Genomic DNA, 16,542 nt, shown 5'->3' on the forward strand with positions numbered 1-16,542 from the left:
AACAAAATACAGAAACCACCTTGAGTACAGTGGAACGCAGATTCGCAATATATTATATGCTGGTACAGCGCATTAGCAGACGGACTCGTTCGTCCGGTCCGTCACGAGTAAGATCCGTCCAAGGTTGCAACGTGACAGGTATGTATTTGCTACTCGGTTATTTTCTCTTAACTACATGTTATCATGTATTAGAACAAATTCATGCATAATTTATGTCCTCGTAAATCCTCAAGCGAGGTATGTCACCTAGCTTGTTAGTTATAACAAATAGGAAAAGGTTAGCCCAGAAATGTAAGATCGCACTAAAACAATGGATCAAATGCCCTTTATGATTGTTAGCCTGTACATCCACTAGTGGGCGCTATGTTCATCTCTCGTGGACATGAACCGGCGAGAATCTGTCAAGGCTCACGTTTAATTATGCTATGGGTCATGGCTAGAAGGGGATCCATTTTTTTTGTCAACCATGCTATGGGTCATGGCTAGAAGGGGATCCATTTTTTTTGTCAACCTAACCCTGGCTACCAGTTCGTACATAAGACATTTTTACTCAATGAGAGAAGAGTAAAAATTATTCCTTATTTGTTAGTTTTCTCAATCTTAAGGCAAACCTAGATTCGAGCCAGTGTCTTAAGTAGTTGAACATATTATTACTCCAACCTCGTGAAAGTGACACGTTTTCATTTTCGTCAAAAGCAACTTGATATCGAAGGAGTGCAATTCGCCCCGTTGACGTTTCTACGCCTGAGCTTAGCTAGCCAATGTTGCCATGACATCGCCTACAAGTGTGATCAGGTATTTCTATTGGAGAAGCAGTTTCTGCCTATCTTCATACTGTACTGTCTTTGGTTAACCTAACGTAGCAGGCGTAAAAGAAAACGCCTGAGCGAAGTTACCACATCTGTTTTTTTGCAGAAAAGGAAGCAATTGGTGCAATTCGCTGTATCCTTGAAAACCGTATACATCCGGTTATTGGCAACTCCACTAAGACTAGCCAGGGGTAAACAACAGACTGCTGCAACCTGACTGGCTGAACGTGATACACAACATCCGGGACTAGCGTTTCTAGGCATTAGCCACTTTAGCATGGTGGTGGAAAATGGTGTTTCATAAAGAAAGTACGCATATTTCCCCCCCACAAAAATTGAGCCTTCTCGCCATTAAATCGAGTTAAGGAGGAAATTGAAGCCTTTGCAGCCTGAATGGAGAATGTTTTATGTACGAACCGGTCGCCAGGGGACAAGCCTGTATTATAGGCAGGGCACCTCGACTCCAGACGATAGTGGAGAACCATAGCGCCAACTAGCGGACCAGGCTATGATTGTATGCATCTGTAGCTACTAGCTGGTGCTCATTACATGACATTCCTTGAGAGCAACAACATTTTAAAATTTTTATTTGAAGCATTTGGCTTCATTTATTTACACAACATAAACATTAACGTCATTTTTGAGAAATAGCTTAAAAAAAACTGGGTGTAGATACAATAAAGGGAGAGAACTGGGACAGACCCATAGCTTTGACCTTATTAAATCAGTTTCTCTTGGGTCTTGAAGTGAAGGCTTCAATTATGGTTGTCATGTAGATCACCTATGATGGTAAAGGATGGTTTTAGGATAGAAACACGAGGCATATTTGGATACAATGTAAACTTCCTCATAATATAATGCAACTTCGATTAGCAAGAAGCAGCAACAAACAAACATTTAATTACATTTTAATTGTATTTAAGGCCATAGGGATTTTTTTCTCTTAATCATATCACAATCACCCTTTACCAGTTAATGTAGACACAAATATATGGAAATATTGTATAACATATGCAAATGATGTGATCTCATTAAATATGTATATTTGCATATACTGCAAATCCATTTTTCTGGACACTGGATAAAGTCAGCCTAAATATATTTTGGTTTCATTTTATTAAGACTCCAGGAGTGGACTTACTCAGACCAGATTATGGATAGAAAGATGGAAAAAGTATGTATCTGTAAAATACTAAAGACATTTTTGGCACATGTTTCCAAGAAAATGTTATCTAGAATACAAATTTGACAATATATCAACAATTCCCTCTGAGTAAGTCTGGAGAATATGTCTAAGGATAACCACACAAACTTACATAGATGCTTCTGAAGCTGAGAAAAATGAGTTGGCGTGTGGGAAGTCTGACTTTCGGGAAATGGCAGTTAGACTGGTACACTGAATTTATCCTACCAATCGCCAAACTCCTATTTTGACCCAATCACAATCTTTTCAAAGTAAGTTACTACATACAGTCCAGTTTGTAACATTCTCTATGAAATGGCCTTAACATTGTGTGATTCAATGTAGTAAGCATTGTAATTATGGTGTTGTAAGAGTGGTTAACTCATGAAATGTTTAATGGTAATATGATAAAGCCCCCAAAAATAACATAATGATTTTTGACATTTTTGTTAACTTTTTTAAAGTACTCATATTAAAGGACCAAAATACCCCAAAAGTAGATGCAGAAATTTGAGTGAATTGTAAAATTCCACCATTCGCACAATAATCCTCAAATGTCATAAGAAATTAGGTGGAGTTTGTCTTGTAATAACGCTATACTATGCTATTATATTTGGTTCTTGTATATAGAATACTACCATTGTGATCTTGCAGACATTGATTCAGCTTTGATCTAACTTTATTAAACGAGCACCATTGGCCAGAATGGGCAGCCGAACGAGTAGAGCAGAGACTGTGTGTAAAGTAGAGGATCCCCCACATGCACAAAAATTTAGGTTTTTAAGCTATCGGGAAGAGGCTTCCAAAAAATTCCAGAGGCTTCCGGAAACACAGCCACTCTGAATTTTCAAAGCAAAATTAAAAGCTTAGTTTGAACACAGGTTTTTTTCTAAACTTGTGTCAAAGAGCCTACAGTGGGGGAAAAAAGTATTTAGTCAGCCACCAACTGTGCAAGTTCTCCCACTTAAAAAGATGAGAGGCCTGTAATTTTCATCATAGGTACACGTCAACTATGACAGACAAATTGAGGAAAAAAAATCCAGAAAATCACATTGTAGGATTTTTTATGAATTTATTTGCAAATTATGGTGGAAAATAAGTATTTGGTCACCTACAAACAAGCAAGATTTCTGGCTCTCACAGACCTGTAACTTCTTCTTTAAGAGGCTCCTCTGTCCTCCACTTGTTACCTGGATTAATGGCACCTGTTTGAACTTGTTATCAGTATAAAAGACACCTGTTCACAACCTCAAACAGTCACACTCCAAACTCCACTATGGCGAAGACCAAAGAGCTGTCAAAGAACACCAGAAACAAAATTGTAGACCTGCACCAGGCTGGGAAGACTGAATCTGCAATAGGTAAGCAGCTTGGTTTGAAGAAATCAACTGTGGGAGCAATTATTAGGAAATGGAAGACATACAAGACCACTGATAATCTCCCTCGATCTGGGGCTCCACGCAAGATCTCACCCCGTGGGGTCAAAATGATCACAAGAACGGTGAGCAAAAATCCCAGATCCACACGGGGGGACCTAGTGAATGACCTGCAGAGAGCTGGGACCAAAGTAACAAAGCCTACCATCAGTAACACACTACGCCGCCAGGGACTCAAATCCTGCAGTGCCAGACGTGTCCCCCTGCTTAAGCCAGTACATGTCCAGGCCCGTCTGAAGTTTGCTAGAGTGCATTTGGATGATCCAGAAGAGGATTGGGAGAATGTCATATGAAACCAAAATATAACTTTTTGGTAAAAACTCAACTCGTCGTGTTTGGAGGACAAAGAATGCTGAGTTGCATCCAAAGAACACCATACCTACTGTGAAGCATGGGGGTGGAAACATCATGCTTTGGGGCTGTTTTTCTGCAAAGGGACCAGGACGACTGATCCGTGTAAAGGAAAGAATGAATGGGGCCATGTATCGTGAGATTTTGAGTGAAAACCTCCTTCCGTCAGCAAGGGCATTGAAGATGAAACGTGGCTGGGTCTTTCAGCATGACAATGATCCCAAACACACCGCCCGGGCAACGAAGGAGTGGCTTCGTACGAAGCATTTCAAGGTCCTGGAGTGGCCTAGCCAGTCTCCAGATCTCAACCCCATAGAAAATCTTTGGAGGGAGTTGAAAATCTGTGTTGCCCAGCGACAGCCCCAAAACATCACTGCTCTAGAGGAGATCTGCATGGAGGAATGGGCCAAAATACCAGCAACAGTGTGTGACAACCTTGTGAAGACTTACAGAAAACGTTTGACCTGTGTCAATGCCAACAAAGGGTATATAACAAAGTATTGAGAAACTTTTGTTATTGACCAAATACTTATTTTCCACCATAATTTGCAAATAAATTCATAAAAAATCCTACAATGTGATTTTCTGGATTTTTTAAAATCATTTTGTCTGTCCTAGTTGACTTGTACCTATGATGAAAATTACAGGCCTCTCTCATCTTTTTAAGTGGGAGAACTTGCACAATTGGTGGCTGACTAAATACTTTTTTCCCCCACTGTATATAGATGAAGAGCTCCAGAAACTGCTTCTCCAATAGAAATCCCCGATCACACTTGTAGGCGATGTCATGGCAACTGTAGCTAGCTAAGCTCATGCTCAGAAACACGTCATCCGGTTTAACTGGTCGTGTCACGCCGAACAGCACATGTGCAGGCTGTCAAATCAAAGGCACTCCTTCGATATAAAGTTGTTTTTGTCGGAAATGAAAAAATGTCAGTTTGTTACTTTCACAAGGTTGTAGTAATGAGATGTTCAGCTACTTAAAACATTGGCTCGAAAAAAAATAATGTTATGGACACCTCTATAAAATGCAGAATTGGTTAGAAAAAAACAGTGAACTTGTTTTCGGCACAATTTGAGTGAAAGCCCAAAAGGCCTCAGAAGGCCTTGTTTGCCCTTCAACTAGGGCTAATGAATGTAGGTGGCGCATTTGAGGTTAGACTCACCTCTTTCCAGGTGGTCCACCCAAAATCTGTCCACAAAAATAAGACCACGAAGTGAGTTTTTTTTTTTTATGGAGGTCAATTGGAGAGTGTCGAATTTGGTCAACCGAAAATGTATTTGCTACGTGAAGCTTATTTAAACTAATAGACGTTTCGTAATGGTTAGGTTGTTACGAATGCACTGATATAAGTGGATGCATGTGGCATTTCGGAAACATCGGAGTTGTGCCTGTTGTTCACACGCGTATCTGACTTCTTCATTGGCTAGTATGGTCCCACCTGAACTCGCCTCTTCCATCTTTGAGGACATGTATTTCCATTGTTAAAGCGGTCACTCGACCATCTTGTCAATAATAGATGATCTTTGATAGTACTGAGGAAGTTTCATGGCACCAAAGATACTTTAACCAGAGATATGGATACAGTGCATTCGGAAAGTATTCAGACCCTTCCCCTTTTCCACATTTTGTTACAGCCTTGTTCTAAAATGGATGAAATACATTTTTTTCCTCCTCAATCTACACACAATACCCCATAATGACAAAGCGAAAACAGGTTTATTACAAATAAAAAACATACCTAAGTATTCAGACCCTTTGCTATGAGACTCGAAATTGAGCTCAGGTGCATCCTGTTTCCATTGATCATCCTTGATGTTTCTAGAACTTGATTGGAGTCCACCTGTGGTAAAATCAATTGATTGGACATGATTTGGAAAGGCACACACCTGTCTATATAAGGTCCCACAGTTGACCGTGCATGTCAGAGCAAAAACCAAGCCATGAGGTCGAAGGAATTGTCCGTAGAACTCTGAGACAGGATTGTGTCGAGGCACAGATCTGGGGAAGGGTACCAAAACATTTCTGCAGCATTGAATGTCCCCAAGAACACAGTGGCCTCCATCATTCTTAAATGGAAGAAGTTTGGAACCACCAAGACTCTTCCTAGAGCTGGCCGCCCGGCCAAACTGCGCAATCGGGGGAGAAGGGCCTTGGTCAGGGAGGTGACCAAGAACCTGATGGTCACTCTGACAGAGCTCCAGAGTTCCTCTGTGGAGATAGAGAGCCTTCCAGAAGGCCAACCATCTCTGCAGCACTCCACCAATCAGGCCTTTATGGTAGAGTGGCCAGACGGGAACCACTCCTCAGTAAAAGGCACATGACAGCACACTTGGAGTTTGCCAAAAGGCACCTAAAGGACTCTGACCATGTGAAACAATATTCTCTGGTCTGATGAAACCAAGATTGAACTCTTTGGCCTGAATGCCAAGCGTTACGTCTGGAGGAAACCAGGCACCGCTCATCACCTGGCCAATACCATCCCTACGGTGAAGCATGGTGGTGGCAGCATTATGCTGTGGGGATGTTTTTCAGCGGCAGGGACTGGGAGACTAGTCAGGCAGAAGGAAAGATGAACGGAGCAACGTACAGAGAGATCCTTGATGAAAACCTGCTCAGGACCTCAGACTGGGGCGAAGGTTCACCTTCCAACAGGACAACAACCCTAAGCACACAGCCAAGACAACGCAGGAGTGGCTTCCGGACAAGTCTCTGAATGTCCTTGAGTGGCCCAGCCAGAGCCCGGACTTGAACCCGATCTAACATCTCTGGAGAGACCTGAAAATAGCTGTGCAGCAACGCTCCCCATCCAACCTGACAGAGCTTGAGAGGATCTGCAGAGAAGAATGGGAGAAACTCCCCAAATACAGGTGTGCCAAGCTTGTAGCGTCATACCCAAGAAGACTCAAGGCTGTAATCGCTGCCAAAGGTGCTTCAACAAAGTACTGAGTAAAAGGTCTGAATACTTATGTAAATGTCATTTTTCAATTTAATATTTCTAAACCTGTTTTTGCTTTGTCAATATGGGGTATTGTGTGTATGTTGATGAGGGGGGAAAAAAACATTTAATCCATTTTAGAATAAGGCTGTAACGTAACAACATTTGGAAAAAGTGAAGGTGTCTGAATACTTTCCGAATGCACTGTATGTTGGAAGCTTATGAATGTCATTTGTAATAAACTTGCCTATATTGTAGTAAAAACAGAGTCATACAAAGATGAAACACTGTTCAATTATATTTTTTCCAGAACAAAAATGTGTCTTTAGTTATCATCTTTCAATATTCCAGGTTTACTGATAGCCCTAATAAAGACTCATTAGATGATGTGCTGCAACAAGACTAGAGACTACTAGGCTATACTAACTGCATATTATAAACTGGGTAGTTTGGCTCCTGGATGCTGATTGGCTGAAAGCCGTGGCATACCAGACCGTATACCACGGGTATGACAAACCAATGTTTTTACTGTTCTAATTACGTTGTTAACCAGTTTATAATAGCATTAAGGTACCTCGGGGGTTTGTGGTATATTGCCAATATACCACGGCTAAGGGCTGTGTCCTGGCACTACGCGCTGCTTCGTGCTGATGAACAGTCCTGAGTATATCGTCCATATACCACACCCCCTCAGGCCTTATTGCTTAAATATAACACGTTGTTTTATGGACAAAATATGTGTTTTGTATTTCAAGTATGGAAGAGGGCAGTCCGGAAGAGTTTCTTGCAGAGTTCAAGGAGAAACATTTAGGTGGTTGGGGCATTGTCCAGATAACTGCTGGCACAGGGCTAGCTGTCTATGCAATGTGGGCAGTGGTTCTCATGCCGGGATTTCGAAAAGTCCCTCTGAGGTTACAGGTAAGACCTGGGTTGTGTTCACTGGGGTGCAATTCAATTACAGAATCATCAGATATAAATATACTGAACAAAAATATAAACGCAACATGCAACAATTTCAAAGATTTTACTGAGTTACTGTTCATATAAGGAAATCAGTCACATGAAATAAATTAATTAGGCCCTAATCTATGGATTACACGACTGGGAATACAGATATGCATCTGTTGGTCACAGATACCTTAAAAAGAAAGGCAGGGGCGTGGATCAGAAAACCAGTCCGTATCTGGTATGAACACCATTTGCCTCATCTCCTTTGCATAGAGTTGATCAGGCGGTTGATTGTGGCCTGTGGAATGTTGTCCCACTCATCTTCAATGGCTTTGCCAAGTTGCTGGATATTGGCGGGAACTGGAACACGCTGTCGATCCAGAGCATCCCAAACATGCTCAATGGGTGACATGTCTGAGTATGCAGGCCATGGAAGAACTGGGACATTTTCAGCTTCCAGGAATTTTGTACAGATCCTTGCAACATGGGGCCATGCATTATCATGTATACATGTGGTAATGGCGGCAGATGAATGGCACGACAATGGGCCTCAGGATCTCGTCACGGTATCTCTGTGTATTCAAGTAGCCATTTGATAAAATGCAATTGTGTTCGTTGTCTGTAGCGTATGCCTGCCTGTACCATGTGGCATTCTGTTCACAACGTTGACATAAGCAAACTGTTCATCCACACACCGCCATACACGTGGTCTGCGGTTGAGGCTAGTTGGACATACTGCCAAATTCTCTAAAACGATGCAATAGGCGGCTTATGGTAGAGAAATGAACATTAAATTATCTGGCAACAGCTCTGGTGGACATTCCTGCAATCAGCATGCCAATTGTACGCTCCCTCAACTTGAGACATCTGTGGCATTGTGTTGTGTTAACTGCACATTTTAGAGTGGCCTTTTATTGTCCCCAGCACAAGGTGCACCTGTGTAATGTTCATGCTGTTTAATCAGCTTCTTGATATGCCACACCTGTCAAGTGGATGGATTGTCTTGTCAAAGGAGAGATGCTCACTAACAGGGATGTACAAACACATTTCTGCACAATTTGAGAGAAAAGCTTTTTGTGCGTATGGGAAATATTTTATTTCAGCTCATGAAACATGAGACCAACACTTTACATGTTGCGTTTATATATTTGTTCAGTGTATATTATGTAGAACAGACCTGCCTTTCTGTCATGAGGATTGGGGAATTCTGTCGGCTCTATAGTTTACACTTCACTTAAAAGTATCCAGGTATAATGCTTTATAACTTGTTATAGGTATGAGCCTTTATAATATCTTATAATAAGGCTTATAATATCTGTCTTTATATCCCATTTTAAAAGGGGCAAGCTCTGTTTAAACAATAACAGAGGGCTACCCGCCACTGTTTTGGTAAACAGCTGCGGGATGGAGTTGGAGAATAGTAACCATTCTCAAATTCATAGGCAGAGCTATGGATGCAAGGACTGACCATCTATGATACCAAAATTATAGGTTTAACCATGAGGCTATACAGTGTTTGTTTACAATGACATTGTTTACAAACAATGGAGTAAAATAAGCTTATAATTTGGATTCTGCTGGGGTACGCACAACAGTTGAACTTAGGTCATGAGGCTTTTATAAGTTATATTCTTCGAGAATCTATGGGTTTATCAATAAATGTTAAAGTCCCAAAATGGATGTACCAATCGCTGATTGCCCCTTTAATTGACTGAAAATCCCATTTATTAAATCAGAATCATTATGAGTTGATTATAAGACCGGGATGGGCAACTCCAATCCTCGGGGGGCCGGAGTGGTGTCAAACTTCCCCATCCCTAGCAAACACGGCTGATTTTAAACTGATTTTATTCTAAACTGAAGATCATGATTAGTTGATTATTGGAATCAGTTGTGTTAGCTGGGGCAAAAATGTGAGACCAATCAGGCTCCCAAGGACTGGAGTTGCCACCCCCTTTAAGTCTTCGCAGCCGAAACAGTTCTGAAGAGTTTGTGCATATTTTGTTATGAGATTTTGTGGCGTTCAGTGAGTTTTTTTGGGTACACAGCCTTTTTTCTAGAGGCAAGCCGAAGTTCGGAGCCGAAGTCGCCCCTTCGTCTGTGATTGGTCAACAGTAGGGATTCTTAAATTGTCTTTGTTGTCATTCAACGAGAGTTATCTTAGATTCATTCTGAATATTTTGAGGAAGCGTATACTGGTTACGGCGTCTCAAAATGTACAAACGGTACATTTTACATTTGAGTAATTTAGCAGACACTCTTATCCAGAGCGATTTACAGTTGTGAGGGCATACATTTTCGTACTGGTCCCACATGGGAATCAAACCCACAACCCTGGTGTTTCCATGCTCTACCAACTGAGCCACACAGTACCATTGCCACTTTTTTCTTGTTTTTGAAGCGGAGGTCTTTTAAGGGAGTGTGCGAGCACACTCGTTCGGTTTGACTAGCTGAGGTCAACTAGGCGCCAGCCGAACTGAAGCATGCTGACGCCTTTATAAGACATAAGGGGCTTATACATGATAACTCTCACAATGCATTGTAACCGCATCGTAGTACATTGCATCTGTAGGTTTTTAAGTAAAGTGTTAACGACATTTCTATCTGCTAGTTCTGATAACCGATGTGAGTTGTGATATTTTCTGCAGGTGCCCTACCTCCCCGCCAGCAAGAAACAAGTGCGGAATGTGATGGCACTGCTGAGTGGTCGACAGGGTAACCTTGTGGACATGGGCTCCGGTGATGGCAGGATTGTAAGTAGGGCTGGGCGACGTGGCTTAAAAACTTATGGGCGATTCACAATATATCTACTTTTTAAAAATGTTTTCTCTAAATAAGCTTTGTTGTACAATTTTAAAGGGAAAATACACTTCATTTCAAACAGTCAGCTATAATCTAATGAATTCAGGGTTTGTGAAATTATACCTAGGCTAAATATAAGCCTTCCACAACCATAAGACCCACTAATAATTTAATTAAAATAGTTTAACCTGCTTTTTTAGAATGATCACTGATCTGGCTTTCAAGTCTGTCTATGAAAATTCCCTTTTTGTTACAAATTTAACCAGAACCATGCATAATGCACATTCACTGATACTGACTAACTGATTGTAGCAGGTATTATAGAAAATTAACACAGGTCTCATAAACAATCTCTCAAGAACAAGCCCACATGCTAGTGAGTAGCCAGCTACTCTTTATATTTCAAGTTTAGCCAACTTGGATCTATTTGCCAGCTAACAAGGTAGAACAGTGGAGTTGTTATGAACACGCCCTTCTGTCTGTCTCTAACAGTTTGAACAGCATGCTAGCCTGTCCACTTTGTTCAGATGTGGAATGAAGTGGCCTACCTTATTTCTCAGAATGAGAATGTGTTGCCAATTCCTTATATAATTGTGTTTTATGCTTATTGCACATTTATCAAACACAGTCTAGACCGCTAGTATAACGGTCTTTGGCAAAAAAGGCTACTAGCGGTACGTTATGCCTACAAACTGAGAATACATTTTCCAGAATCAATGTTCATTGATACTCTCGTTTTAGTAGTGTTTGCTCTGAGGAGTTGAGACATAAAATGGGTATTGTTAGAAAGGTTAACTTCTCCTTTATTACAGTAAAATGTCTCAATGTGTTTCGGTGTCCATATGACCGATTCTGTTGGACCAAAAATGCAAATAGCGAGTTGAAACAATAGTGTGTGATTGTGGCCCGTATTTCGGCGCGTTCCATGCCCCCCCCCCCCCCTAAAGGGAAATAAAAGTATTATCCACATTTTTCGGGGGTGAAGGACAGCTACCGGTGTTGCTCCCGCCTGCTGTGTACCGGAGCCCTCCTAGCTAGCTAGTTAGCACCCAGTGTCCTTCACTAACGCCTGCTGAACACCTACCATCGTTAACAGAACTGCGGGAAAACAGTGCCTGACAGGGCTTGGTGTGTGTGTGTGTGTGAGATCAAGTGGACATAAACGCTCATAAAAACAACATGATTATTGAGATACGGGCATTTGAAATATCGCGCTAAAACATACATTTGAGTTTATCAAATTAATTTGATATATCGCCCAGCTCTAACTGTAAGTGTGGGCGTGCTCCTGCAGATATGGAATGTGTATCCACAAGGTGTGTGTGCATGTGTGAAAGGGAGAGAAACAGAAACTTTACCTTTGTTGAGAACCAAGTTCATGTTTTTTATCTTTTCAGGTGCTGGAAGCGCACAAACACGGCTTTGGTCCCACAGTAGGATACGAACTCAACCCCTGGTTAGTTGGTCTAGCCAACTTCCACGCATGGAGAGCAGGCCATTATGGGAAGGTGTCGTATCGGCGGGAAGACCTCTGGAAGGTGTGACACAGGCAGATGTTACTTGTCTTTTGCCCAACCCCAAACCAACTACTAGCTTCACTTCAGATCTAAGGGGATTGGATAAGTAAAGAATATGGCCAATAGCTTAATCTTGTGCTCTGATAGGCTTTTTGGAATTTTCAGCATATTGCTTACACCTATCAAATTCTTTAAAAAAACGACATACGTGTCCAGGGGGCAGGGGCTAGGGGTTGATTTAAGTTTTGAGTTGAGTTCACATGTTTGGTTGTTGGTAATACTCATCCACATATTCTATACATTTTGCACTATTACTAGTTCCTCAAAGAGTTACTACTAGTTGTTTTACCAAGCCTTATTGTTAGGGGCCAGAATTTTTCCAGATTAGGTCAGGAAAAACACAGGACCCTACTTACTGTAGTTTCTCTGTTACTTTTATTTGTGTTTGGTCACTGTTTGTGTCGCTTTGTTCAGTTACATTCAAAGAGGACATGTTTACACTGTAAAACTAAAATTATGATGAAAATAAATAAAATGTGTTTAATAGGTACTTGGATTTTTGGATTATGATATTTGCATTTCTCATTCCAGGTGGACCTTACTGAGTGTAAGAATGTTACTGTGTTTTTGGCCCCCAGCGTGGTAAGTCTTTTTGCATTGGCACACATTATTAATTCATGTGTGCACACGATACGGATACCCAGCCATAGCGGTCAAACCATTTGCTCAGTAAGTTGGGGAATGGTGCCACGGGTGCCTAGGTTGAGGGTTCAATTCGCATATCATCTGGCTTCTCACTGCCGGAACAAAAACACCTGTTAGCTATCTATAAATGAATAGACAGCTGCTAGCCAACTGATTAGAAAAATGGACAGCTGGATGAATAAGTGTGTGTATGTGTTTGCCTAGCTGTCTTTACTGCAGGAGAAGATGGAGGCTGAGCTTCCAGATGACGCCCTGGTAGTAGCCGGTAGGTTTCCCTTCACTGAGTGGACTCCATGCAGGATTGAAGGAGATGGTGTGGACAGAGCCTGGGCCTATAACATGCAGGCCCAAAGACTGCCAGCAGGGAGTGCTGTGCTACCTGTGCCTGGAGAGTTGAAATCACCAGTTTGAACTGAAAGTGAGAGAACCAAGTAACTGTCTAGACCGGAAAGGCATGAGCGTTTGTCTGATGGAGGAAACCATGGTAGTCTGAGGAGGAGGGACAAACCATTTGTATCTACATGGGTTGACACAAGTAGCTGACTGAGACCCACTCATTACAGTGTTGAGTTGGTAGTTCGGGGCCTTTTCTCAAGTAGATTTTCTTGATTCCTTGCGTCCTCTCCTCCATCCTTTCCTCGCCATTTGAAAACAACAGCTGTTTCAAAGGGGGTGAGGTGGATTTCAACACACAATACCCCATAATGACAAAGCGAAAACAGGTTTTTAGAAATGTTAGCAAATGTATAAAAAAAAAAATATCAGGTACCTTATTTACGTAAGTATTCAGACCCTTTGCTACGAGACTTGAAATTGAGCTCAGGTGCATCTTTTTTCCATTGCTCATCCTTGAGATGTTTCTACATCTTGATTGGAGTCCACCTGTGGTAAATTCAATTGATTGGACATGATTTGGAAAGGCACACCTGTCTATATAAGGTCCCACGGTTGACAGTGCATGCCAGAGCAAAAACCAAGCCGTGAGGTCGAAGGAATTGTCCGTAGAGCTCCGAGACAGGATTGTGTCGAGGCACAGATCTGGGGAAGGGTACCTCTGACAGAACTCCAGAGTTCCTCTGTGGAGATGAGACAACCTTCCAGAAGGACAACCTTCCTGCAGCACTACACCAATCAGGCCTTTATGGTACAGTGGCCAGACGGGAGCGACTCCTCAGTAAAAGGCACATGACAGCCTGCTTGGAGTTTGCTAAAAGGCACCTAAAGGACTCAGACCATGAGAAACAAGATTCTCTGGTCTGATGAAACCAAGATTGAACTCATTGGCCTGAATGCCAAGCCTCACGTCTGGAGGAAACCTGGCACCATCCCTACGGTGAAGCATGGTGGTGGCAGCATCATGCTGTGGGGATGTTTTTCAGCGGCAGCGACTAGGAGACTAGTCAGGACTGAAGGAAAGATGAACGGAGCAAAGTACAGAGATCCTCGATCAAAACTTGCTCCAGAGCGCTCAGGACCTCAGACTGGGACGAAGGTTCACCTTCCAACAGGACAACGACCCTAAGCACACAGCCAAGACAATGCAGGAGTGGCTTCGGGACAAGTCTCTGAATGTCCTTGAGTGGCCCAGCCAGAGCCCGGACTTGAACCCGATCGAACATCTCTGGAGAGACCTGAAAATAGCTGTGTAGCGACGCTCCACATCCAACCTGACAGAGCTTGAGAGGTTCTGCAGAGAGGAATGGGAGAAACTCCCCAAATACAGGTGTGCCAAGCTTGTAGCGTCATACCCAAGAAGACTCGAGGCTGTAATCGCTGCCAAAGGCGCTTCAACAAAGCACTGAGTAAAGGGTCTGAATACTTACGTAAATGTGATATTTCAGTTTTTTATTTTTTATAAATGTACAAACATTTCTAAACCTGTTTTTGCTTTGTCATTATGGGGTTTTGTATGTAGATTGGGGGGGGGGGGCATTTAATCAATTTTAGAGTAAGGCTGTAACGTAACAATGTGGATAAAGTCAAGGGGTCTGAATACTTTACGAATGCACTGTATATATATCACTGTCGCAAGGCATCTGAACTAAAAGGTTATAGAGCAAACACAGATTGTAATATACATAGGTTGTAATATGTATGCACACAGGCGCTAGCACAAGCACTCTACACACACGTACATTGTAATGTTGTTGTATGGTGGTATTATACATTTTGTATTGTAGATATGTAGTGGTGTTATGATGTACTGTTTTATCTTTTGTTTTATGTGTAATGGAAGTGCCTTAATGTGTTTGTCCCCGGGAAGAGTTGCTGCTGCCTTGGCAATAGCTAATGGGGATCCCTAATAAATACAAATACGAAAATACGCCTTTTTTTCTGGCTTCTACAGTGATTTTACCCACGCATCGCTACTGTTCAAACCAAGCCTTCATTTAAGAGCTAGATTGTAGTTTCAACGGTTTAATGACTAATAAGATTGAGTTTTCACTACATAATCAAAAGTCAACCTTTGTTTTTCCCTTCAGAAAATGTGTTGGCGTTGTGTGACATACATAGGTGTTTGAATTGAATAATGCAAAAATAAACAGATCTGGAGTGAGTTTCCCAAAAACAATGTCCTTTGCTAGGCAATGGGCAAACTGATCTTAATGCTAAAGATGATCTTTATGTTTTGGGGGAAACACACCTGATCAGGCACAAATGAGCATGGTGAGGCCATCATTCCCCAGGGGCTCCTCGTGTGCCTTCTTCTGAGTTAAGATTAGTGTGTGTTTGTTTAGCCCTCTGCAGATATAAACAGTGTCTAACTGGACAAATTAATGTGGGTTTATTAGGCCCACTCGGGCCACTCCAGATAATGGCAGTCAGAGCCAGATGGTGGCTGAGATTCAGACTGGTGTCTCTCATCTCAAATTTTGGACACAGGTGTCACTGCTCTGATGCATCACTCAGACATTTCTGAGGATCATGGGCATTTAACAAACCAATTGCTGAGTATCTTCAAATAAATAAAAAGTGCATGTGGCCAAGGTTCTGATGGTGTGGAGGGAAGCATGTGAGGCTGATCTTGAGGTGCGTGTGCTGTAAATTGACAACACATAATTTATATTCTAAATGTGCCACCATTAGTGGCGCGTTTGCAAATATAGACAGACTTGTGAAAATATTTAATGTAATATGCTATATTTTCTTGTGGCCAATGGACTCATCCGGCTCAAGATTTAAATGTTACTTCCGGTGGGGAGGGGCTGATTCGCGGGGAGGAAGTTGCGACTGCAAGGCCCCAAGCTCAGTACAGCAGCTCCAAAGCAACCAGTTAGCTTAGCCAAAGCTAGCACTGGGACTGGGTAGAACCGCTTGAGGAGAATAACACAGAAAACAGGAACAAGCACGCAGCTGTAAATTGAGTTTGTATTACATTTTCCGGAGGATTTACGACGTAAACTCCTCAAACAGATGATATTTAATGCGTGCTTTATTTTTTAACACGGGTTCCCAGTGCAACAGCTAGTCAGTTAGCTACATGTCTGGTTCACCTCCACTAAACCCCGTGTAGCAACATTATAAACAATAACAAGGGTCGTCTCTTAAAAGCGATACATCTGCAATCGAGATCTGCATTCATAAATTATTTCACCTGCATTTTTATGATGCAATGTCTTCTAGTCGCGAGTGGGCCGATTGCCACAACATGAGCCTCTACCGGTGTAGCCAACACCTCAAGTAGCCTGCTTGCTACAAATATTTATTGGAAGCCAGGAGAGGCATCACAATTAACTCCGAACATGGTGAGTATGGGTTATAATCTGGTATGGGTTATAATCTGCCACATTATTACTAGCTAATTAACTAACATGTCAGGAAATGGATACTATTACAAATCCAATACATGGA

At 41.9% G+C, this 16,542-nt stretch overlaps 2 protein-coding genes across 3 annotated transcripts in view; both read left to right on the forward strand.

Moving 5' to 3' along the window:
• The first annotated feature begins 61 nt into the window (after window positions 1-61).
• On the forward strand, window positions 62-15,013 carry antkmt (adenine nucleotide translocase lysine methyltransferase). 2 transcript variants are annotated; one of them, XM_084145609.1, is made up of 6 exons: window positions 62-138; window positions 7,474-7,636; window positions 10,315-10,419; window positions 11,866-12,006; window positions 12,577-12,627; window positions 12,895-15,013. In XM_084145609.1, the coding sequence occupies exons 2-6, from the start codon at window positions 7,475-7,477 to the stop codon at window positions 13,099-13,101; spliced, it is 666 nt and encodes a 221-aa protein (XP_084001735.1). In that variant the 5' UTR covers window positions 62-138; window position 7,474; the 3' UTR covers window positions 13,102-15,013. The 2 variants fall into 2 exon arrangements, with proteins under 2 accessions (XP_084001735.1, XP_084001734.1); XM_084145608.1 differs by lacking the exon at window positions 62-138 and adding an exon at window positions 708-795.
• Window positions 15,014-15,881: 868 nt separating this feature from the next.
• xpo6 (exportin 6) overlaps window positions 15,882-16,542 on the forward strand; it is a 72,535-nt gene continuing 71,874 nt past the window's right edge. Inside the window, exon 1 of the mRNA XM_084146148.1 lies at window positions 15,882-16,436. Coding sequence (XP_084002274.1) covers window positions 16,434-16,436 — 3 coding nt within the window. The 5' untranslated portion in view covers window positions 15,882-16,433. The remainder of the gene's footprint in view (window positions 16,437-16,542) is intronic.

Source organism: Coregonus lavaretus (genome assembly GCF_964263955.1).
Source record: "Coregonus lavaretus genome assembly, chromosome: 28".
NCBI lineage: Eukaryota > Metazoa > Chordata > Actinopteri > Salmoniformes > Salmonidae > Coregonus > Coregonus lavaretus.

Excerpts from the sequence above, each read along its gene's own strand:
- antkmt (XM_084145608.1), top strand. The coding sequence starts at position 770 with ATGACATCGCCTACAAGTGTGATCAG. Across the intron at positions 796-7,473 it reads TCGCCTACAAGTGTGATCAG|TATGGAAGAGGGCAGTCCGG; the intron begins GTATTTCTATTG and ends TTGTATTTCAAG. Across the intron at positions 10,420-11,865 it reads GCTCCGGTGATGGCAGGATT|GTGCTGGAAGCGCACAAACA; the intron begins GTAAGTAGGGCT and ends TTATCTTTTCAG.